The sequence below is a fragment of the Syngnathus typhle genome, linkage group LG22 (genome assembly GCF_033458585.1).
Source record: "Syngnathus typhle isolate RoL2023-S1 ecotype Sweden linkage group LG22, RoL_Styp_1.0, whole genome shotgun sequence".
Taxonomy (NCBI): domain Eukaryota; kingdom Metazoa; phylum Chordata; class Actinopteri; order Syngnathiformes; family Syngnathidae; genus Syngnathus; species Syngnathus typhle.
This window is the reverse complement of record NC_083759.1, coordinates 1,125,908-1,146,945: the sequence shown is the minus strand read 5'-3', so window position 1 is coordinate 1,146,945 and position 21,038 is coordinate 1,125,908. Positions and strand designations below refer to the sequence as shown.

General features: G+C 54.9%; 1 protein-coding gene across 8 annotated transcripts in view; it reads left to right on the top strand.

Annotated features, from left to right (window-relative positions):
• Nucleotides 1–20,637, top strand: part of LOC133146832 (collagen alpha-1(XII) chain-like) — a 32,963-nt gene extending 12,326 nt beyond the window's left edge. For 5 of the 8 annotated variants that reach the window (XM_061270888.1, XM_061270887.1, XM_061270895.1 and 2 more), the window contains 59 exons: nt 487–636; nt 708–827; nt 904–1,068; nt 1,147–1,293; nt 1,931–2,073; nt 2,598–2,727; nt 3,020–3,165; nt 3,241–3,370; nt 3,715–3,851; nt 4,156–4,285; nt 4,393–4,532; nt 4,595–4,727; nt 4,885–4,902; nt 5,241–5,380; nt 5,458–5,587; nt 5,658–5,806; nt 5,896–6,025; nt 6,095–6,234; nt 6,299–6,428; nt 6,491–6,630; nt 6,708–6,837; nt 6,944–7,083; nt 7,184–7,313; nt 7,378–7,517; nt 7,581–7,710; nt 7,899–8,038; nt 8,121–8,250; nt 8,375–8,514; nt 8,584–8,713; nt 9,773–9,915; nt 9,981–10,110; nt 10,172–10,314; nt 10,731–10,860; nt 10,938–11,057; nt 11,123–11,269; nt 11,330–11,446; nt 11,509–11,661; nt 11,741–11,815; nt 11,915–12,054; nt 12,127–12,250; nt 12,325–12,468; nt 12,543–12,707; nt 12,779–12,956; nt 13,480–13,622; nt 13,696–13,805; nt 14,804–14,962; nt 15,365–15,442; nt 16,027–16,113; nt 16,523–16,576; nt 16,648–16,743; nt 17,236–17,289; nt 18,083–18,136; nt 18,219–18,272; nt 18,343–18,414; nt 18,500–18,535; nt 18,611–18,677; nt 18,754–19,005; nt 19,081–19,251; nt 20,152–20,637. In XM_061270888.1, the coding sequence (XP_061126872.1) occupies nt 487–636; nt 708–827; nt 904–1,068; nt 1,147–1,293; nt 1,931–2,073; nt 2,598–2,727; nt 3,020–3,165; nt 3,241–3,370; nt 3,715–3,851; nt 4,156–4,285; nt 4,393–4,532; nt 4,595–4,727; nt 4,885–4,902; nt 5,241–5,380; nt 5,458–5,587; nt 5,658–5,806; nt 5,896–6,025; nt 6,095–6,234; nt 6,299–6,428; nt 6,491–6,630; nt 6,708–6,837; nt 6,944–7,083; nt 7,184–7,313; nt 7,378–7,517; nt 7,581–7,710; nt 7,899–8,038; nt 8,121–8,250; nt 8,375–8,514; nt 8,584–8,713; nt 9,773–9,915; nt 9,981–10,110; nt 10,172–10,314; nt 10,731–10,860; nt 10,938–11,057; nt 11,123–11,269; nt 11,330–11,446; nt 11,509–11,661; nt 11,741–11,815; nt 11,915–12,054; nt 12,127–12,250; nt 12,325–12,468; nt 12,543–12,707; nt 12,779–12,956; nt 13,480–13,622; nt 13,696–13,805; nt 14,804–14,962; nt 15,365–15,442; nt 16,027–16,113; nt 16,523–16,576; nt 16,648–16,743; nt 17,236–17,289; nt 18,083–18,136; nt 18,219–18,272; nt 18,343–18,414; nt 18,500–18,535; nt 18,611–18,677; nt 18,754–19,005; nt 19,081–19,251; nt 20,152–20,264 (7,367 nt within the window). In that variant the 3' untranslated portion in view covers nt 20,265–20,637. Of the gene's footprint in view, nt 1–486; nt 637–707; nt 828–903; nt 1,069–1,146; nt 1,294–1,930; nt 2,074–2,597; nt 2,728–3,019; nt 3,166–3,240; nt 3,371–3,714; nt 3,852–4,155; nt 4,286–4,392; nt 4,533–4,594; nt 4,728–4,884; nt 4,903–5,240; nt 5,381–5,457; nt 5,588–5,657; nt 5,807–5,895; nt 6,026–6,094; nt 6,235–6,298; nt 6,429–6,490; nt 6,631–6,707; nt 6,838–6,943; nt 7,084–7,183; nt 7,314–7,377; nt 7,518–7,580; nt 7,711–7,898; nt 8,039–8,120; nt 8,251–8,374; nt 8,515–8,583; nt 8,714–9,772; nt 9,916–9,980; nt 10,111–10,171; nt 10,315–10,730; nt 10,861–10,937; nt 11,058–11,122; nt 11,270–11,329; nt 11,447–11,508; nt 11,662–11,740; nt 11,816–11,914; nt 12,055–12,126; nt 12,251–12,324; nt 12,469–12,542; nt 12,708–12,778; nt 12,957–13,479; nt 13,623–13,695; nt 13,806–14,803; nt 14,963–15,364; nt 15,443–16,026; nt 16,114–16,522; nt 16,577–16,647; nt 16,744–17,235; nt 17,290–18,082; nt 18,137–18,218; nt 18,273–18,342; nt 18,415–18,499; nt 18,536–18,610; nt 18,678–18,753; nt 19,006–19,080; nt 19,252–19,390 lie in introns of all 8 variants that reach the window. The other 3 variants (XM_061270889.1, XM_061270891.1, XM_061270890.1) reach the window with 3 other exon arrangements.
• The last annotated feature ends 401 nt before the right edge of the window (nt 20,638–21,038 follow it).

Genomic DNA, 21,038 nt, shown 5'->3' with positions numbered 1-21,038 from the left:
GTGGCGGCGCCAAACTTGTTTTCATCACGTCACGTCACGTCGCTATGGTGACGGAATCAAACGCCAATAAGGGAAACCGCCGTGGTTAGCGGCGACGTGTGCTCCACGTCACTGTTTGCTTGCGCTGCCTTCTAACTTGTCTTCACTTGCGCCTTCCAGATGTTAAAAGGCTGGCCAGGCGGCCGCCCGCCCGCCCGCCCGCCATTTCTCAGGTCAACAGGTTCCCCGCAGCGACCGCATGGCGGAAAAATGAAAAAAGATCAGTCGGCGTGGATCAGCGAAACCCGACGCTGGATGTGGAAAAAAAAAAAAGCAACGTTGTCGGGCGTGTGAATGATGACGTGTATTTCATAAAGTGCTTCTTGTCTGGTGTCTGCTGTGTTTTTATTTTTCGCTTCTGCTTCCCCCCCCCCCCACGCCCCCCCCCCCCCCCCCCACCCCCTTTGAGCAGCGTCCGGCTTTGCTCAGCTGTGTCTTTTGTCGCAGACGCGCAGTGCAAGACCTCCACCAAGGCCGACATCGTGCTCCTGGTGGACGGCTCCTGGAGCATCGGGCGGATCAACTTCAAAACCATCCGCAACTTCATCGGCCGCATGGTCGGCGTCTTTGACATTGGCCCGGATAAAATCCAGATCGGCAAGTGTCCAATAGGTGAAAATTGGGAATACGCCGCGGTGCTCACCGATTGGCTGTTTTTCCGGGCGCAGGTTTGGCCCAGTACAGCGGCGACCCCAAGACGGAGTGGCACCTGAACGCTCACGCCACCAGGGCTTCGCTGCTGGACGCCATCAACAACCTCCCCTACAAAGGAGGCAACACCATGACAGGTGAGCGACCCGGCCTCGGTTCCGGGTCGGAGTCCCGGCCTCCTCCGGTGGCTCACCTGTTGCCGTGGCGACGCAGGGATGGCGCTGAGCTACATCCTGCAGAACAATTTCAAAGCCAACGTCGGAATGCGAGAAGATTCGCGCAAGATCGGCATCCTCATCACCGACGGAAAGTCTCAGGACGAAATCGTCACCAACTCGCAGAACCTACGAGACAGCGGCATCGAACTCTACGCCATCGGTCAGTTGCCTGCCGTGTTTTTGTTGTTGTTTTTTTTTGGGGTGGAAAAACCAGCACCAAGCAAGCGTGTCCTCGCAGGCGTAAAGAACGCGGACGAGAACGAGTTGCGCTCCATCGCCTCCGACCCGGACGAAATTCACATGTACAACGTCAACGACTTCAAGTTCCTGCTGGACATCGTGGACGACCTCACCGTCAACCTGTGCAACAGCGTCAAAGGTTCAGGTTAGGACAACAACCGCGTTCGAGTCCAAATCAAAGGTTCTGAGAAAAGTTTTACAAGCAAGCAGCTGTGACCCGGTCGTCCTTCTGGGCCGCTCTCAGAATGAGTCACTCTGATTTACACCCTCTGGTAATTAACAGCACAGGTGGAAAGTTTGCCTCTTCGAGGAATTCGCAACATCACATTTTCCTCCCCAATTTATTACGGCTTTTAAAGGCACCCGAGGGGACTTCACTCGCCACGCCGTCAATTCACTTGATCACTTTTGGCTTCAAGTACGCACGACAGCTCGGGGGGGGAATCCGTCAATCGATGATCCGATCAATCGACAACTTTTTGTGCATCTTGGATAGAACCTATCTTGAGTAGGAACGTTTTTCAAGTGTGTTTCTCGCCCCCACCGACAACAACGCCATCTATTTGTCCAATCCGCGCCACATCCAGCTGTAAAAGCAGAATCCACTTCTCGGAGTGGAACATTCCACCGAGTCGGCGTAAATCACTTTTAAGAGCAACTATATCAAAAGAAAGTGATTCACAGCGCCCGGGCGGCCCAACGGGCGGCTGCTGCTGCTGTCAGATTTTTGGATGTCAGGGTGCGTCGCGTTGACGCCGCGTGTTGTCCCCCCCCCCTTGCAGATGAAACGCCGGAGGCGCCCTCCGACCTGACCACCTCCGAGGTCACCCACCGCTCCTTCCGCGCCTCCTGGAGCGCGCCGCAAACGCCCGTCGAGAAGTTCCGGCTCGTCTACTCGCTGGACAACGGAGCAGAATCGCGCGAGGTGCGCACACGCCGCGAAACATTTTTTTATTGTTATGATCAGGATCACAAAGTTAGCATGTCAGCCACCTAGCACGCTCATTTTCTTTTTTTAGAATTTTTCAAAAATGACATTTTCATCGCCCAAAAGATTGCGAAAGGAGCGACGTTTCCTTGTCGACTTGTGTTTACGTTGACCCGCCGAGCACCGAAACTTTTTGTGAACTTCTTATCTTGTCCCGGAATTTACAAGCGTTTTTATTTCGAAGCGGCAGAATTCTGCATGCAATTTGAGGCAGGCCGTCATAAACGCCAGCAGTAAAAGCTCTCATCCTTAGGTCATAGTTGAAGTCGTTTTTTTTTTCTTTTGGCTTTTAGCGGCTCACGTCGCGAGCCAGCTTGACTCCATCCTTTGAAAATCGCACTTTTAAAGTCGCTGCATGTAACATGCGGGGCGGTCGCTTTGGAGATGCCTGTCCAAACACGCACACACAAGTACACACTTTGTCTTTAAAGCCCTTTTTATAACCTATTTTGTCACGGCAGGTGTTGCTGGACGGCTCGACGACGTCGACGGTGTTGGACGGTCTGAGCCCGCTGACGCCGTACGTGCTGAGCGTCTACTCGCTGGTCGGGGAGCGCAGCAGCGAGCCGCTGGTGGGCCGAGAGACCACCCGTAAGCCCTCGCCCTCCTCCGGACTTTTCCCGACGTCGCCGGAGCTTTAACGAGCAGCTCGCTCTCCGCCGCTCTTGACCTGACGCTCTTAGCGCGTCAAGCTAGCGTCTGATCTGCCGACGGCCGACTTAAAAGCTGACTTTCATGTAAAGATGCCTGGAATGCTTTTACGGCCTTTTTTTTTTTTTTCCTGGCTCCAACGCAGCCAACTTTTCGTCTTGCATTTTTTTTCCCACGCTAAAGTAAAAATCCATGCTAGCTCTTGAGTTTTTCCATCGAAATGTGGTTTCAGTGCCGCTGCCGGCCGTCACGTCCATCAAAGTCTACGACGAGACCATGAGCGCCATGAGGGTGCGCTGGCAGCCGGTGGGCGGAGCCAGCGGCTACACCGTGCTCTATCGATCCATCAACGGCACCGGGCCTCAGCTGGAGAAGGAGGTAACGCCACGCACGCGCCAAGACACGGCGGAGCTCCAAACCCACGTCCCGCCCGTCCGCCCGTCCCTTTTGCAGGTTCTGGTTCGAGCCGACGTGAGCGACATCCAGTTGGCACAGCTGCTCCCCAACACGGCGTACTCCATCTCCGTCTTGGCTCAACACGGAGAAGAGCTCAGCCAGCCGCTGAAGACCAGCGGAGTCACGCGTACGTACTCGCAAATCGATATGGAAAAATGGCACCTTCTGAGCTCCTCTCAGGTAGACTAGCAAAGATTTCAACCGCAACGGCCAGGAAACATTCTTGGGGGTTGTCGAGCGGAAAGAGATGTTAAAAGAATGTTCCACATGTTCCAAATTGTGCCACGGAATGTAAACTTGTGAGTGGAGTCCCCCACCTCTGCTATGGCTTTAGAAATCAAGTCCAGATGATGTTTGCGCTGTCACCTCAACAGCCAAAGGGGGACGCTGCCTCTCAAAACGGACTCACGTCATCCCAGCGGCAGAATATTGACTTTTTATTTTGTGACGCCGTGCTTGCGGTCCCCACAGTGCCCTTGCCGCCGTCCGGCGCCCTGAGGATCACCGGCGTGACTCACAGCAGCATGAAGCTCAATTGGGACGCGGCGCCCGGCCTGGTGCGCAAGTACATTGTCACCTACAAGTCCGAGGGCGGCGATATCAAAGAGGTGAGCCTCATGCTGGAGAAGCTCTTTTTTTTTCCCCTCTTTTTGGCCTCTACCCCCCGGCCGCCCGCCCGTCTCTTCCATCTCTCTCGCCCCGCTCCTCCCCCGCCTCCCGTCATTCCGCTGCCGCTCTGTCCTCCTCCTCAAAGCGTCTAGGAGGAATATTTTCCAGCCGGTCCCGATGGATGACACGAAGCAGCTCCGCTCGCTCGTCTTTCCTCTAAATTCCGAGCTGGCTGTATAAAAAAAAGAAAAGAGACGATTTCATGTTTGGCCATGACCGCCTCATTAAATGTCGCCCCAACAGCTGGAAGTCCTCGGCGACGTCACCTCCCTCAACGTGCCGGGGCTCAGCTCCCAGACGGAGTACGACGTGGCCGTGACCCCCGTGTACGACGAGGGTCCAGGGAACCCCATGCTCGGAATGGCAGTCACGGGTCTGCTCTGCTTTTATTTTTTTCAATTTGCATTCCGTGACGGCGTCCCTGAGGAATGTTCTTTTTCCGGCGCTTTAACGATCTCATCTCCTGCTTTCTGTCAACAGACGTGGTCCCCCCCCCCAAGAACCTCAGGTTCTCCAATGTGGATCTGACCTCCTTCAGGGCCACGTGGGAGCACGGAGCGCCCGATGTGGCGCTCTACCGCATCAGCTGGGCTAAGAAAGGACACAGCGACTCCGATTCTGTAAGCATGGCTTCAAAATGTTTCATGGAGCAAAACACACGCTCACCTCTTTTCCCACGCAGTCCATCTTGGGCAACGATGAGACGTCACATCTTCTGGAGAACTTGGACCCGGACACCGAGTATACGGTCACCGTGACGGCCATCTACCCGGACGAGTCCGAAAGCGAAGACCTGATAGGAAACCAGCGCACGTGTGAGTCCTCGCTTCTTAGCCGTACAACACGACACTTCTAGCGCCCGAAGTTCTCAATGACCTTTACGGATGAACCCAAGTTGACCCCCTTTTTTTTTTTTTCTTTACAAATGCCGTGTGAGTGTCCCGCTGTAATGAGCTTCTTTTTTCTTTATAGTGTTGAAGGCTGCGGACGGTACGTCAATGAAAGACTCTTGACTGTTTGTTTTTTTCCATCTTCTCAACTGCATGCGTGGTGTCCATCAAGTCCGACACATTGCTGACATGGAACACCAAATGTGTCATAGTTTTGCTATGCGTCTTCAATTCATTTCATGTAACATCATTGCACCCCTTCAAACCAGCTGTGACCTCATCATCATCTGCCACCATTCAATTTGTGATCCATCCTTTGACAGCAAAGCCCACCATCTCACCTTCATCCTCATCAATCATCTTCATCCCCCACCACGCCGCCGTGCTCTCGACCGTGCGCCCGCTTGACTCGCATTTTTATGTTTGTGGCGGCTGCAGTGCGCCCGGAGCCTCCTCGCAACATGCGCGTCTACAACGCCACCGTCAGCACCCTGGCCGTCAAGTGGGACCCGGCCCCCGGACCCGTGCAGAACTACAAGATCGTCTATGCGCCGCTGGCCGGAGGCGAGCCCATCGTGGTAGGACAACGTCGCCGCTGCGTGGAAAACCTGTGGAGAAGAAAAAAAAAGTCTCATCACATCAATGTGTTTCTCAGACGCAGGTGGGAGGCAAGAAGACCAGCACGGTCCTGCAGAAGCTGACGCCTGACACGCCGTACCGGGTCACCATGACCGCCAACTACGCCACCGGCCCCAGCAGAGATGTTTCGGCCGACGGAAGAACCAGTGAGCGACATGGCTTGCGCACGCCGCCCTTGCGCTGGTCTCCAATGGAAGCCTTTGGCGTCTTCCGCAGAGCCTCTGGGCGGCGTGAGGAACCTTCAGGTGCTCAACCCCACCATGACCACGCTCAACGTACGCTGGGAGCCGGCCGAGGGTCGCGTCAAGGAGTACAAGGTCATCTACGCTCCAGCCGCCGGAGGCGCCGAGAGCATGGTAGGACTGGTAGGACCACCGCCACCGTTCTGTGGGGCGGGGCCAGATCTCCTCAGCGATGAGCTTTGAAACCGGATGGTGACGGTGGCCTGCTTTAGGAGCAAGTGTCGGCCGGCACCATCAGCACCACCCTGAGGGGCCTGCAACCCGACACCCTCTACACCGTCTCCCTGTTGCCCATCTACGCCGAGGGCGACGGCAAGATCATGTCGGAAAACGGAAAGACACGTAAGCGTCGCCGCTCGCTGGCGGAGTCCAAAACGTAGCGCTTGACTCTGTCGTCTCTGTGACCGTCAGGACCCCTGGGCGGCGTCAAGAACCTGCGGGTGACCGACCCCACCATGACCTCGCTCAACGTCAAGTGGGACCCGGCCGACGGCGCCGTCCGCTTGTACAAAGTCTTCTTTGTGCCGGTCGCCGGCGGGCGCGAGGAGATGGTGAGAACGCCGCTGGCCTCGGCAAAGTCCGCCGACGGCTATTTTACGACGTGGCTTTCGGCAGGAGCAAGTCCCCGTCGCCTCCACCGACATCGTCCTCAGGAACCTCCTGCCCGACACCGCCTACTCCGTTTCGGTGTTGCCCGTGTACCCGGCCAGGGAGGGAAAACGCCAGACTGAGAACGGAAAGACTTGTGAGTCAACGTCTTCGAACCACACGCGACACTTTGTTTACACGCGTGTGGAACTTCTGCAGTGCCTCTGAGCGGCGTGGGCAACATGCAGGTGACCAAGCCGACCATCACCACGCTGACCGTCACCTGGAATCCCGCCGACGGGAACGTTCAAGGCTACAAGGTCATCTACAAGCCGGAAGGTGGCGGCCTGGAGATTGTGGTTAGTGACAACTCAAGTGCGAGGAAATCACAAGTGCTGAGGATTCCTCAATTGGCACACTTTGGTGTTTTTCGCAGGAGCAAGTATCGGAGAGCACCACCAGCACCGTCCTGGAGAAGCTCCTCCCCGACACCCGCTACACCGTCACCGTGGTGCCCGTCTACGCCGAGGGCGACGGGCCCAGTCTGACCAACACCGGCAAGACCAGTGAGTTTTTTTTCTTTTCTTGAAATGACGATTTGAGATCCAAATGAGCTTCGGAAACGTGGCGCAGATCAATTTGCGGTGAGTGAAGGTCGTCGTGTGTCATCAGGGCCGCTGGGAAAAGTGAGGAACCTTCAGGTGTTCGATCCGACCACCAGCAGCCTCAACGTGCGCTGGGAGCCGGCCGAGGGCAACGTGCGCGAGTACATTGTCATCTGGGTGCCGGTGGCGGGAGGAGAACAGGATGTTGTGAGTCCACCGCCGAATCCGCTCAATCGGGAGTCAGCAGCACCGCCGAGGTCATCCCCCCCCCACGAGTGTCACTTAGGCGTCTCCCTCCCAAAACTAGGACCAGGTGCCAGGATCCACCACCTCCACGGTGCTGAAGAACCTCGAGTCCGACACCGAGTACACCGTCACCGTGGTTCCCGTCTATCACGAGATGGAAGGATTGCCGGAGAGCGAAAATGGGAAAACCTGTGAGTGGGACGGCTGATGCCATCTTGGAAAAGTTGAGCAATCTCCATCTTGATGCCTTGGCAGATCCGGTGGGCGGCGTGAAGAACTTACAAGTGGTGGATCCCACCGTCAGCACGTTGACGGTTCGCTGGGATCCGGCGGTGGGCAACGTGCGCAATTACAGGGTCACGTACTCGGCGCAACCCGACGGAGAACCGCGCACGGTAGGAGATGTCATTCTTGGCGTGAGGAAAGACACCTGGAAAAATATTTCTGCTTGTTGGCAGGAGGAGGTGTCAGGCGGCACCACCAGCCTGGTCCTGAGGAACCTGGACACGGACACAATGTACAACGTGTCCGTGGTGCCCATCTACCCCGACGTGGAGGGCATCCCGCAGGCCGACGTCGGCAAAACCAGTAAGTGGCGGCCCGCTCCGCCTTGGCCAGATGATTGAATCCATTGTCAGACGTGAACAGCAAGCGAAGGAATGTGCTAGCTAAGCCGTCCGTCCACATTTCTTGCACTAATTTGATTTTCCGCTGTGATCCAAACAAACACAAAGTAATGATTCAAAATCCAACTCGCCATTTTTTCTTTTTTTAAGAGCCTCTGGGCGGCGTGAAGAACCTGCGTGTGAGCGACCCCACCACCAACTCGCTGCGAGTGCGTTGGGACGCGGCCGAGGGCGACGTTCGCCAATACAGGATCAGCTATCAGCCTGTCGACGGGGGAGAGACGCTCATGGTGCGCTCATTGGCACGCTTACGTGCACGACCCAAATGTAAATATCTCCCACGCTGCAAAAAGTGATTTGGCGCGTGTGCAGACTCAGGAATCGGGCATGGCGACCAACACCATGTTGAGGGAGTTGCAGCCCGACACGGACTACACCGTGACGGTGGTGCCCATCTACGCCGACATGGAGGGAAAGAGCATGTCGGACAACGGCAAGACCAGTAAGTTCATCTGCCTGGCAACAAAGGTTTTTAACCCTCCCCCCTAAAAAAAAAAAAGAATGTTTCATGAGCTAGTCCTAAAATATTCAGCCAGATGAAAAATTGACCCGGTTTGCCCGGACAGAGGCGCTGGGTGGAGTCAAGAAACTGCAAGTGATCGAACCCACCACCAGCACACTCAAGGTCACCTGGGAGCCCGCCGAGGGAAACGTGCGCCAGTACCGACTCTTCTACGTGCCGGCCGCCGGCGGCGCTGAGGACATGGTTCGTCCCCTTCTTTTTTTTTCTTCTTGTGTATGCCGAATATCAGCAGCAAAATCGATGTGACTGCAGGAGCAAGTATCGGGAGGAACCACCAACACCGTCCTGAGGAACCTCCTCTCCGACACCCCCTACACCGTCACCGTGGTGCCCGTCTACCCGGAAGGCGAGGGTCTGCGCCAGTCTGAGCGGGGAAAAACACGTGAGTGTTGAAATGCAAAGCTCTCATGTGGGCCGCGGTGTAAAAGTAGAGGACTCAAGATTGAGCCCTGAGGGATGCCAGCGTTGCATTTAAATGGGAACCAACTCAAGCCCGCTATTTGTTCCTCTTCACATCTGATCTCACGCTTCCCCGAAACGTTGTTGGATGGCTCGGCGTGCAGACGGCGTGTCGCGCTCACTCAGCAAAGTCCCGTTTTATTGGAGCGCGGCGCAAAGATTCCAGCCCGGGTTCCAATCGAGCTGATGCCTCCATCATGCGTTGCTCAACAGGCTTATGTCTTCATCGAGCGGACAATTTGGGACCGGTACAAACTGATTACTCAAAATGCGTGAAGAATCCGAGTAGAGAAAGAGGAAGTATCGACGGATGAGATTGACAAGGATGAAGTCACGAGCTGGAATGCAAGCAAAGCCTCGAGCGCGGACGAATGGAAATGTGGTGAGGTCGTTGTGTAACTGCTGACCGCATCGTCTGCAGCCGCTACCTACTGCCTCCTTTTTACTTTTTTTTTTTTTGCTCTTCCACGAGCTCAAGTGTCTGTGAGCGGCGCGTACGGAGCCGCTCGCCCACATCTGCTTTGCTTTAAGCAGCCCGGCTTTTCCTTCAGGTCGCCTGATTTTTCCTTCATTCGCAGCCTCATGCTTTCCATCAGCGAGCCGCGTGACTAACTGGTTTCTCACACGTCGGCGATCCCATTCGAACAAACGGACGACCTCGGTCCGTTTTAAAATCGCCGCGTGTAATAAAATTCCCATCACCGGTGGAACTTGAGTTTGTCATAAACCCCCGCACAGGAAGCGCCAAGCCGATATTCAAACCCCCAAGCGTCAGAAGTGCGAGACAGACATGTTCCTCCGCTCCTCAGCCGCAAGTGGACCTGTAAATCACATTGAAATGGTGGACATGTGCAAAAATCATCTGTGAATTCTTGGAGCAAGTCTCTCCGGGTTCCCAAGGCTTTTCAGGAATTCCTCTCGTGCTTGCCCGCCATTGTTTTTATGGAAATTGAAATTTGACGGGATTTGCCCCTCGTTGCAGTTCCTCGCACTCCCCCGCGCAACGTGCAAGTGTTCAACCCCACGCCCAACAGCCTCAACGTGCGCTGGGAGCCAGCCACGGGTCAGGTCCAGCAGTACCGCGTGGAGTACGCCCCCTGGAACTCCGCCTCGCCGCCGCACTCGGTGAGCGATGATGATGATGATGTGCGCCGGTGGCCGAGCTGATCTCAACGTGTTGTTTGGCTCAGGTGCTGGTTCCGGGCAGCGTCAGCAACGCCTTCTTGGACGGGCTGATCCAGGACACGCCCTACCGGATCAACGTGATCGCCATGTACCCGGACGGAGAGGGCCCGTCGCTGAAGAGCGACGGCAAAACACGTAAGATGGATCTGAACAACCCGCCGAGGCGGCCCGACTGACAACGTTGTCGTTCCGACAGTGCCGCGCGCCGGACCTCGGAACATGCGAGTGTTTGACGCCACCACCAACTCGCTCACCGTTGGGTGGGACCACGCCGAGGGTCCCGTGAGACAGTACCGTATCGCCTACCACCCCATGCGGGGAGACCCCATCACCCAATACGTGAGTAGATACCAAAATGGCGGTGAAAACCAGAAAGAAAAAAAGTCTGCAACGAGGAAAAAGTGAGGCCTTCGGGGGTTGCTTGTGAAGTCATTGCGCAAATTGGGTCAACTGGACCCGCTCTGGCCGCTCTTAACTATGCGATGAAGTCACACGTCGTCCCGCGCGCCGTCAGCTCGTAAATCACGCGCCGCTGATTGGTGGCGGTAATTACGCGGCGGCCTTCAACCGACGCCGTCAGCACGGAATTTATGAGGAGATGAAATACCGATGGCAGCTGCGGGCCTCCGCATTTGCTCGCAGTGGACTAAAAAAACAGATGCGCTGATTGGGGGGAAGAAGAAAAGAAGGAGGGAGGGAGGGAGGGAGGGAGGGAAGAAGGTGCTCTTGTAATATTTTCTTCTTTGCATCTTCAGGCCGTGGTGTCGGGCAACAGAAACAACGCCCGGCTGCAGAACCTGACACCCGACACGCCCTACAACATCACGGTGGAGGCCGTCTACGCCGAGGGCCCCGGAGGACACCTCAACGGCAAAGGGCGCACAAGTGAGCCGGCGCCGGCCGGACACATCACGACCCCGGTCCGTCCGCGCCACCCGACGTTTCCTCTTTGTCGCCCGCAGTCGGCCTGCTGAGCCCGAGGAACCTGCGCGTGTCCGACGAGTGGTACACGCGCTTCCGAGTGGCTTGGGACCCCGTGGCGGCGCCGGTGGAAGGATACAGAGTCATCTACACGCCCAGAGGTAACGCGCCTAAAATATTCCGATGAATCGATCCAATTGGGTTTAATATGCCGACTCTGCGGCAGGCTCCGATCAGTACGTGGACTTCTTTGTGGGCGACGTGACGTCCTACACGCTGCACAACCTCAAGCCCGGAACCACCTACGACGTCCAAGTCCTGGCGCAGTACACCGGCGGCGCCAGCGCGCCTCTGGCCGGCCCGGGAACCACACGTACGCCATCCGCCGCCCTCGCAAGTAATCAAAGGCAACTCACGTGACGTCTTTTGCCAGTGCCCCTGAACGTGACCAACATCGAGACGTACGACGTGGATCACGACAGGTTCTGCGTCAAGTGGACGGCCCACCGAGCGGCCACGTCCTACCGCATCCGCCTCAACCCGCTGGACCGTGAGTAAATGTTTGCTTCTCATCTTGAGGAGTTTGGAAAAAACATTTTTTTTGCCGGGCAGCGTCGAGCAGGGGTCAACAGGAGATCACCGTCCCCGCCGGCCTGCCGCAGTACTGCTTCGACGGACTTTCGCCCGACGCCCGCTACAGCGCCGTCGTCTTCGTCCAGACGCCCAACCTGGAGGGACCCGGCGTCAGCACCCAGGAGCGAACCCGTGAGCGTGCCGCCGCCGCCCAAGCGTCCTGCCCGTGAGCGACGCCCCGCTAACACTCGGCGCCTTCGCTTTGTTGCAGTGGTTAAGCCGACTCCCGCGCCGACGCTCCCGCCTACCCCCAGCCCGCCCCCCACTATCCCCCCCTCCTGGGCAGGTAGGTCCTTCGCCGCCATTTTTTTTGTACCAATTGAAAGACTTGCTAGCTAAAACCTGTGATTTGACGCTTTTCTTTTTTTTTTTATGTGCGCTCCAGTTTGCAAAGGCGCCAAAGCGGACGTGCTGTTCCTCATCGACGGCTCGTGGAGTATCGGCGAGGAGAGCTTCGTCAAAGTCGTGCATTTCGTCTCCAGCATGATCGCAACCTTCGACGTGGTCGGACCGACCGGGATGCAGGTTTGTCCAAAAGGGGGTGGGGGGGTTAATTGAAGCCAGCCGCACCTCCCGACATGACGTCTTTGCGCGCAGGTGTCGTTCGTGCAGTACAGCGACACGGCGAAGACCGAATTCAAGTTCAACTCCTACCAAGACAAAGGCATTGCCATGGCGGCGCCTCATCACATCCGCTACAAAGGCGGTAACACCAAAACAGGTCAGGCGATGGATGGCACACGCGGCGAGTGGCCGGCGTCTTCCCGCTAACGAGGGCGCGGTGACCCCATTTAGGCGTGGCCCTCAAGCACACGTACGAGAAGGCCTTCACGGTGGAGAACGGCATGAGGAGGAACGTGCCCAAGGTAGTGGTGGTCATCACGGACGGACGCTCGCAGGATGAAGTCAGGAAGCACGCCGCCCTCTTGCAACACGCAGGTGAGCGCCGCCGCCGTTGCTAACACGTTAGCGTCGAGTTGCGCGCGGTCTCAAAATGTCTCCGCCCTCCCAAGGCTACACGGTGTTCGCCGTGGGCGTGGCCGACGTGGACTTTGCGGAGCTGCAGGAGATCGGCAGCAAGCCCAGCGAGAGGCACGTCTTCGTGGTGGACGACTTTGACCACTTTGACACCATCAAGGAGAACCTCGTCAGCTTCATCTGCGAAACGGCCACATCCAGTAAGTGGGCGCATTTCCCCGCCGAGGGTTCCACGTCCCGTTCACGTTGCCTTTTTTTTTTTGTGCCTCAGGCTGCCCGCTCATCTTTGTCAACGGCTTCACGTCGCCCGGCTTCAGGATGCTGGAAGCCTTCAACCTGACGGAGAAGACGTACTCTCAGGTGAGGGGCGTGTCCATGGAACCTGGCTCCTTCAACAGCTTCACCGCCTACCGCCTGCACCCCAACGCCTTCCTCACCATGCCCAGCACGTGAGTCGCCGTCGCCTTCTGAATTGATCCAAAAAAACGGCGCCGACGTGGATAATCCGAATGGACTCGTATGGAGCTATTTGAAAAATGCGCTGGGGATGAATGATGGTGGAGTCAGTCGCATGCATATTATGCAAAGGAGCAGATGTTTGGCGCTGTTCTGCCGCTGGATGGTGTTTTTGTTGCCTGGCAACAAGACAGCTGGACAACAGCAGCCCGAGCAGGAAATGGCAGCTCGTCATTGTTTATTGTGCGAAGATGCGTCCCGCCGCCAGTTTTCTCTCGCTTCCATTTCTTTGCCGTGACGCCGCTTTCTTGCTCGCACGTGAACCATTTCCAAGTCGTGACACGCTTTCAATCAATTTGCTTCCTTCCCGAGACAAATGGGAATGACAACATGTCGACGGTGGCGAAATAATTGCCTCTCGTGATTCATTGGCCTCCGTAATTAAGATATCATTTTGACAAAGTTCTGTGCAAGTCCAAGGGGGAGTCACGATCTGACTTTTTTGCATGCGGCCAGCGAGGTGCATCCCGAAGGTCTCCCTGCCGTCTACACCATCATCCTCATGCTCCGCCTCCTGCCCGACACGCCCAACGAGGCCTTCGACGTGTGGCAGGTGTCCACCGCCGACCACAAGCCCGAGACGGGAGTCACTATTGACCGTGAGTGAGCGGCGTCCATCTCGGTCCCGGAAAATATCGAAGGACGTCTGACAGCTGCTGTCGCGTGTCTCAGCCTCCAAGCAGAGCGTTTCCTTCTACAACAAGGACGAGCGCGGCGAGATCCAGCGGGTCACTTTCGACGAGGCTCCGGTCAAGCAGCTCTTCCACGGAAGCTTCCACAAGGTGAGACGAGTAAATTCGCTCATTCTCGACTGTTGACGAGGCGCTAGAGAAGTGGCCAAATGATTCCCGAGTCGGCCTTGGACTGGAAGAATTGCTTGATTGTCAACAATGGTGAAGACATTCCAGAACCGCATCGTGTGGCCTCAACCCGCCTCGCTGGCGTCCCGGCCTGGAAAGTGTTGGGTCAGCGCACTCAAACAATGACATCAGAAAGAGGGGAGGGGGACGGGGTTGTATCGCCTTCGCTCGCTCTGGCTTCTGGTAGCCCGCTCGGGACCTCTTGCGGTCGTGTGCGCTCGAGTAGCAATTTGGAATCACAGCAGAGGCCCGGCGTGATTTAGAACCCCCCCGCCGAGCCCTCCCCCCCCTCCCTCCCGGTCTGTTGCTATTTATCTCACTCTTACTCTGGAATGAAAATGTCAGAGTCGACGTGGAAAGGAGCGCTTGCCTTGTATATTATCAACCCCAAAGTCCGTTAGACTGTGGAGCAGCCGGCCCTCGCTCACACACACACACACACACACACACACACACACACACCGCAGAAAAATACAAGTAGTAGTAGCAGCACATCAGTTTCACCCGTATGAGTGATGAGGGGCCGATATGGAAGCTGCCCAACGTTTCTGCTGGAGCCAACGAGGTGATGGAGGAAGTGCGGCGGGAGCGCAAAGCGAAGCCTTCATCGCTTTAGCGAAGACGTTTTTCAACACCGTCCTTTTTTAAATTTGCTACTTGGCTGGCCGAGCGGCTTAGCTTAGCATTTACGCTACGGCCAACAGCTGAAAGCATTCTTCGCTTTTTCCACATTTTGTCATCGTTTGGCCTCAGCCCAAAATGCTATACGTTCATTTCGTTCCCTCACGTTTTGACAAAAGCAGACCCCGTGTCATGTTGTACTTTTCGGGAACGGGTGTTTGCGCTCGGCGACCTTGGAATATGACAAGAATGCGGCTTTTTCCAACTCAAAACATTTATTTGCCTCGCCGTCCGTCCAGCTGCACATCCTGGTCTCGCCTACCGGCGTCCAGCTCAACGTGGACTGCCAACACGTGGCCCAGAAGAGCATCAAAGCGGCTGGAAACACTTCCAGAGACGGATACCAAGTCCTGGGGAAAATGGCCAAGTCCGTCGGCTCCCGAGGAGACTCGGCAACTGTAAGTCGTTGCAAAATCTTTGGCTGGTGATCAATGTCCAAGTGAAACTATCAACCGTTTTGCTAAACAATCCTCATTTTTGTTTAGTTTGAGCTGTAATGCTTTTCTTTTTGTAAATCCGACGTATTCACTCTCGTCGTGCCTTTTTGGCGCCGGCGATCTCGGGCCGAAAGCGAATGAGTGTTTAGTGCGCTGGCAGCCTTGGAACATTCCCTCGCCGCAGCTGCATGCGAATCATGTGAAGTAAAGCAGACGCCGCGCGCGTCTGAGACACCTTTTCCACGTTCGCCGCTTGTGACCGCCAACTCGTGACGTCCTCGGCGTGACCCGTCCTCGCGCTCGTTTATTTCCGTCTGTCGCCAGCTTCTGTCACAGTGCGTCTTCCTTTCTTTTTTTTTTCAGTTCCAGCTCCAGATGTTCGATATTGTCTGCACGCTGGCCTGGACGAGTCGTGACCGCTGCTGCGACTTGCCCGCCCTGGTCCGTAACCGTGGAAACGCATGGACACTTACCTCATCCACTCCAACTACACATACAAACCATTCCAGCTGCTGTCAGTCATTCTCAAGTCACAAGCTCATCTGTTTAGTTTCCAGCGAGGAGATTTGAGGAGGACCTCATTGCAATCCTGAAGTCAATTTACTCCTTAGATGTTTGTGAGCAACACAAACAGCGGGGAAGATAAATACTAACGGTTACTTCTCTGGTTCTTCTATATCAAACAAATTTGTTTTAGGTTCATTTACCTGACATGTTTCGGCGGAATCTTCCGCCTTCATCAGAGTGACTCTGATGAAGGCGGAAGATTCCGCCGAAACATGTCAGGTAAATGAACCTAAAACAAATTTGTTTGATATAGAAGAACCAGAGAAGTAATTGAAAAAGAAAAAACAAGATGAACCTAGTACAACTAAATACTAACGGTGTTCCACAAGGCTCAATACTCAGCACCCAAAGTTTTGCTGCAAACTCAACATGCAGTCAGCAATAACAAGAAAGTCAAGTATGATGATTTTTATCCTCAAAAGTGACTTCTTCTTCTTCTTCTCTTTGCTGCCCGTCAGAGAGATGAAAACAAATGTCCTTCGCTGCCCAACGCCTGCACGTGCACCACCTCGGCCACCGGACCGCAGGGACCGCAAGGACCGGTGGTGAGCAGACACGCACAATTTGCCTTTGATAGACTGAGATGAATTCAAGCTTGCCATGGCTACTGAGAAGCAGCTTTGCTAGTCTTCATTCTTATTATCATTGGATTAGCTGCAGCCACCCTGATTTGAAGCTCACCGAAAAGATCCTTCGATAATTTCCTCACGATTCGCAATTACAATCGGACGTGGAAGGTTTGAATAGTTCTGGCCGTCGCCGCTTCCCGCCTGCTTGTTGCCAAGGACGATAGAGATGCAGATGAAGCGCAACCAGACAAACAGCAAACGTGGCCAGACGGTTGCCGCGGTAACAAAAACAAAGCCCGCTCAGCAGCCGCATAAAGCCCTTTTTTTTGCGATGAACATTTCATGGATCCCAAAAAAAACACTTATCGATCTTGTTCCCACTTAGGGTGCCCCCGGCAAAAAAGGACCACGAGGTGAAAGAGGAGAGATGGGCGCGCCTGTAAGTCTCTTTAAAAGTCCGATGAAATCATCCGATGCCTCCTACTGATGTCATCTGCTTTGGCCTGGCAGGGCCCAGTGGGTCCTCGGGGCGACTTGGGAGCACCCGGGCGAATGGGCCTGCCTGGTCCGCAGGGGCCCAGCGGACGCTCCATCCCGGGAGAAGCTGTGAGTACACGTGCGCACGCACACACATAAATCTGAGGATGAGCAGGGATTACGCTGGAGATGTTAAAAAAAGCTTTCTTGGCATCACACGCATTTCTACAAAGCCGTTCAGCTCATAAATTCATGACAAGTTGCGTCTCCTGGCTGCAAGGATTTTCCCAGCGACTCAGAAAATAAATTGAGCTTTGTTGATTTTCATTCTTACCTCACCTTTTCCAACCAGATCAAGATTTGATCCCACGTCCAATCGTAGGTTTAATTGACAACTGTTTTCGTTGAGGAATCATTTGGGGGGCTTTGTTGAACTTCAAATCTGCCAAATTTTCATCCCATCAACAGTGACTAGCTTCCAATTTCTGTAGTTGTCCATTAAATCAGACTGATTGATTAGGTGTTGGATCGAAAATGAAATTTGCACGCATCTGCTTCGACTTTGGAAACGAGACGCGTACAAACCTTTGAACAACGTGCCTTCGTTTTTTCCCCGTGCAGGGTCGGCCCGGACCAAAGGGAGATCTTGGAGATTCTGGCATGCCCGGACTCAAAGTAAGACTCGTCTTCTGCATGTTTTTCTTGCTTGTGGTGGGCGGAGGGGCGTGCTGCCGGTGCGCAGGTGTCCCGAGGAGCCCGCCAACAAAGCGCGGCAGCGGCGGCGGCGGCGTCCTCCCGGCGGCTCAAGTCTTCATCGGACAACGTGACAGGCCAAACGAGTGTTGACATGGGAACGGGAAACGAGCCGGGCTGCCCCCGTGAGTCCAAAGTGAGATAGTTGAAGGCGTTGGAGGACTTCTGGAAGGATTCCCGTCAGGAAAGCGAGTCAAGATGATCAGGAGAGGCATGATCCGAAATTCCTGCGCGGTCAACAGCCGTCGCCAGCCAAGACCGATTTGATGGCTTACCGGAACCCGCTCGAGAGGCGGAGCCAAATGTCCAGGACGTCTCGCACTCACTATCTTGTCAGACTCGAATACCTTCAAGCTGGTTTGGAACCGAGACAAGAGCGAAAGCAAAATGGGCCTTCAAGTGTGACGAATTCACTGCAGCTTCTGCTCAATTTTTTCTTGCCACAACAAGTCAGCCCGCGATTGTCTGCCTCACATTTTCCTTCCGGGATTTTCTTTTGCAATCATTTATTTCTGTACTTTCATTCCATTTTACAATCAGTTCAACTGCAAAAAAGATCTAGCCTTACAAACAAGTGAGTTGAGGAGCTTCATACTGGATGGAGGGGAGAGAAAAAAGTGCTTTGTCGCCATCTTGTGGTATCTGAAGGACATTGCAGCCCTTTTTGTGGCCAATTTAGGGGCACTCTTAACAGCTTCTTCGTGCGTGTGCACAGGGCTCACCGGGACCCCGCGGCCCCGTCGGCCCCATCGGTCCTGCTGGAGTCAGGGTGAGTTGCGAGCAGGAAGAAAAAAGGAAGCTTTCCCCTTTGCTTGAGCTGATTTGATTTGTCTCGTCTGCGTGGCGTTCAGGGCCCTCAAGGAAAGGACGGCATGTCGGGACCCCGAGGACCCACCGGGCCCATGGTGAGTGCGGAACGCAATGTTGAAGAGTCTCGCTCATGGTGATCTCACTCTCATTGGCGTCTTCCCACAGGGAGCCCCAGGCTCCCCTGGAGTGCCCGGTCTGGAAGGAAAACCCGGCAACACGGGTCCTAATGGAACTCCCGTGAGTGATGTCAACTGACAAACCACAAGCAAGCAAACCTTCTTTGGAGTGACCAATGTGCGTGTGTGTGTGTGTGCACTTTCAGGGTCCCTCGGGGGCAAAAGGAGACAAGGGAGAGCGCGTGAGTACAGTTTGACATCCGTTGGCGGTCTCATGAGCTTCACTTTATCCTCGTTGGTGTCTTTGTGTTCCTCAGGGAGACTTTGCTCCTCAGAACATGATGCGCTCCATCGCCAGGCAGGTCTGTGAGCAGCTTGTCAACGGTGAGTTGGACCTCTTCAACTTCATCTTGTCGAAAAAAAACTTGACAACGGCGCCTTTGTCGTTGGTCCCCTGCAGCCCAGATGAACCGCGTCAATAGCCTCTTGAACCAGATCCCCAGCGGTATCCACCGCAGCAACCCCGGCCCACCGGGGCCCACCGGACCCCCCGGCTTGCAGGGACCGCGCGGAGAGGTGGGCCCCTCCGGAAGGAGCGGTTTCCCTGGAAACCCCGGACTGCCGGGACAGCCCGGGGAGGCGGGGCCGGCTGGAGAGAAGGGCGAACCGGGCTTGCCGGGAATCGGACAGAAAGGCCCTCGAGGACCCCCAGGTAGGCTTTGACCGGGCATCATTGTGGATACACAGTCGACAACTTTGTCATCTTGGGTGACGTCACTCCCGCCAGGCCCACCGGGAGAAAGCAGGACGGGCCCCCCCGGGCCGACGGGCTCCACGGGATCTCGCGGCCCTCCCGGCCGTCCCGGTTACGCCGGCGCCCGCGGCTCCCCAGGGGCGGCCGGCTACTGCGACTCCACCCAGTGCGCGGGCATTCCTTACAACGGTCAAGGATACGCGGGTAAGTAGGCGGGCCCACGTCGCCGCGAGAATTCCTTTGTGCCGCACGTGACCCAATCTCACGGGATGGATGCGGTTTAGTACGTGGTCGGGTGCGCGTGCGTGATCCCTGACGCCGTGCGCTGTGCTGCTCGTTGCAGGTTCCGCGTAGTTTTTCTTTGCCGCCTGCGCCGCTTTCATGACTTCCCGAAACGCTCTCGAGACGTTTGAGGGAAGCGCTAACAAACTTTGCTGCACCAACAAACAACAAACAACAGCAACAAGCAGGAACTAACCAACAGCAAACACGGGCGGCCCCTTTGCATCTTGCCGGCAAAAGACCACCAGGAGCATGCCGACCACGATGACGACCGCCACGACGCCGATTACAGCCGGAACGAACGAGAACGTACTAACCGACATGGAAATGAACTGTTGATGCTTTGTTGCCTAGCAACCCTCAACCTAGTGCTTGCCAATGCAAACAACAAAAGCGCTCATACAGTGAACCCGCCACCTATTTCCTCATGCAAGTCGCCACAGTCTTATAGTTATTAATAGTTTCAAGTTAATAGGCATGTCATCGTGGAACGTAGCGGTCACTTCGATTGACCTGAAATCAATTGGCAAAGGGGGGGGGGGGGGGGGGGGTTCACTGTATTAGACAACATCCTGATGATGATGCATGTCTGATGTGACGCAAGAACTTTCAAAGGTCCTCAGGGTCCCTCGGGAGGTTCGTGTACACACGTAGTAGCATAGTGCTGACTGATGGAATGAATGTTGACTAACACGCTTGATTGACATGCAAACGAGCTGCAGTCGCCCCGCCCTCTCCTCCAAAGCCCGCCTACTAACAACCAACTCAAATGGGAAAGTGTGGACCTTGTTGCCATGACAACAAGGAATGCTGTGTGAGCAGGCCGCTCTCCATCGGTGCCCGACGGCCGGCCGGTGGCCCCCCATCCCGACGAGGACCAATCGGCCGAGAGGCGACGTCGGAAGCGTTCGCTAGCCGCCGACGTTCCATCTTAGACGTTCTCCATCTTCATCGTCGTTTGTTGTGACCAACACCTCCGCAACCTTTGCCTGCGTGTGTATGTGTGTGTGCATATGGATCATGTGTGTGTGCGCGTCCAATTTTGTAACATATTTGCTTTGTGTTTTGTATCCGCCATCACGCGCGCAATGCGGCAGCAAAAGCTCTTGCTACTTACGCTAGCTATAGACTATTTATCAGCACTCCTTATTAGCCACTTTCTACCTGTAAAGCTCATGTAGCCACGCCCCTCATTTGCATGTCTGATGTTCATTTTGTTTCAGATTGTCAATCAAAAAGACAACTTTTTATTTATTTCTCACACAAGGAAAAAAAAAAGCTTTTTTCAATAAAACCACTGAAAACACACAGGATTCGAACCGAATGAAAGTTCATTTTTGAAATATGATCAACGTCCCTCAGTCCCAAACGCCTGCAGCATGAGCTCCTCAGAGGCCGGCTGGCTGGCCATCTCTAGCGCGCTTAACTCTAAATTAGTCGGAAAATATATTTTTTAAAATGGTTAGAGCACGCTTCCTTTGACATTGGATTATTTATGTTGTTGTTTTTCTTCATTGGCATTCCATCAGCTGTGTCTTTTGTCAAGGGCGTCATAATACCATGAAATCAATTCAGAACACTCTTTCAAAATAAAATACCCAGCTCGTACCAAGTGACAGGAGCCAGACGTTATTCATCAAATATTAAAATGGGTAACGTGATGAACGATTGGTACGTGGGAGACGTGAATAGTTGGGAAAATTGTTCAA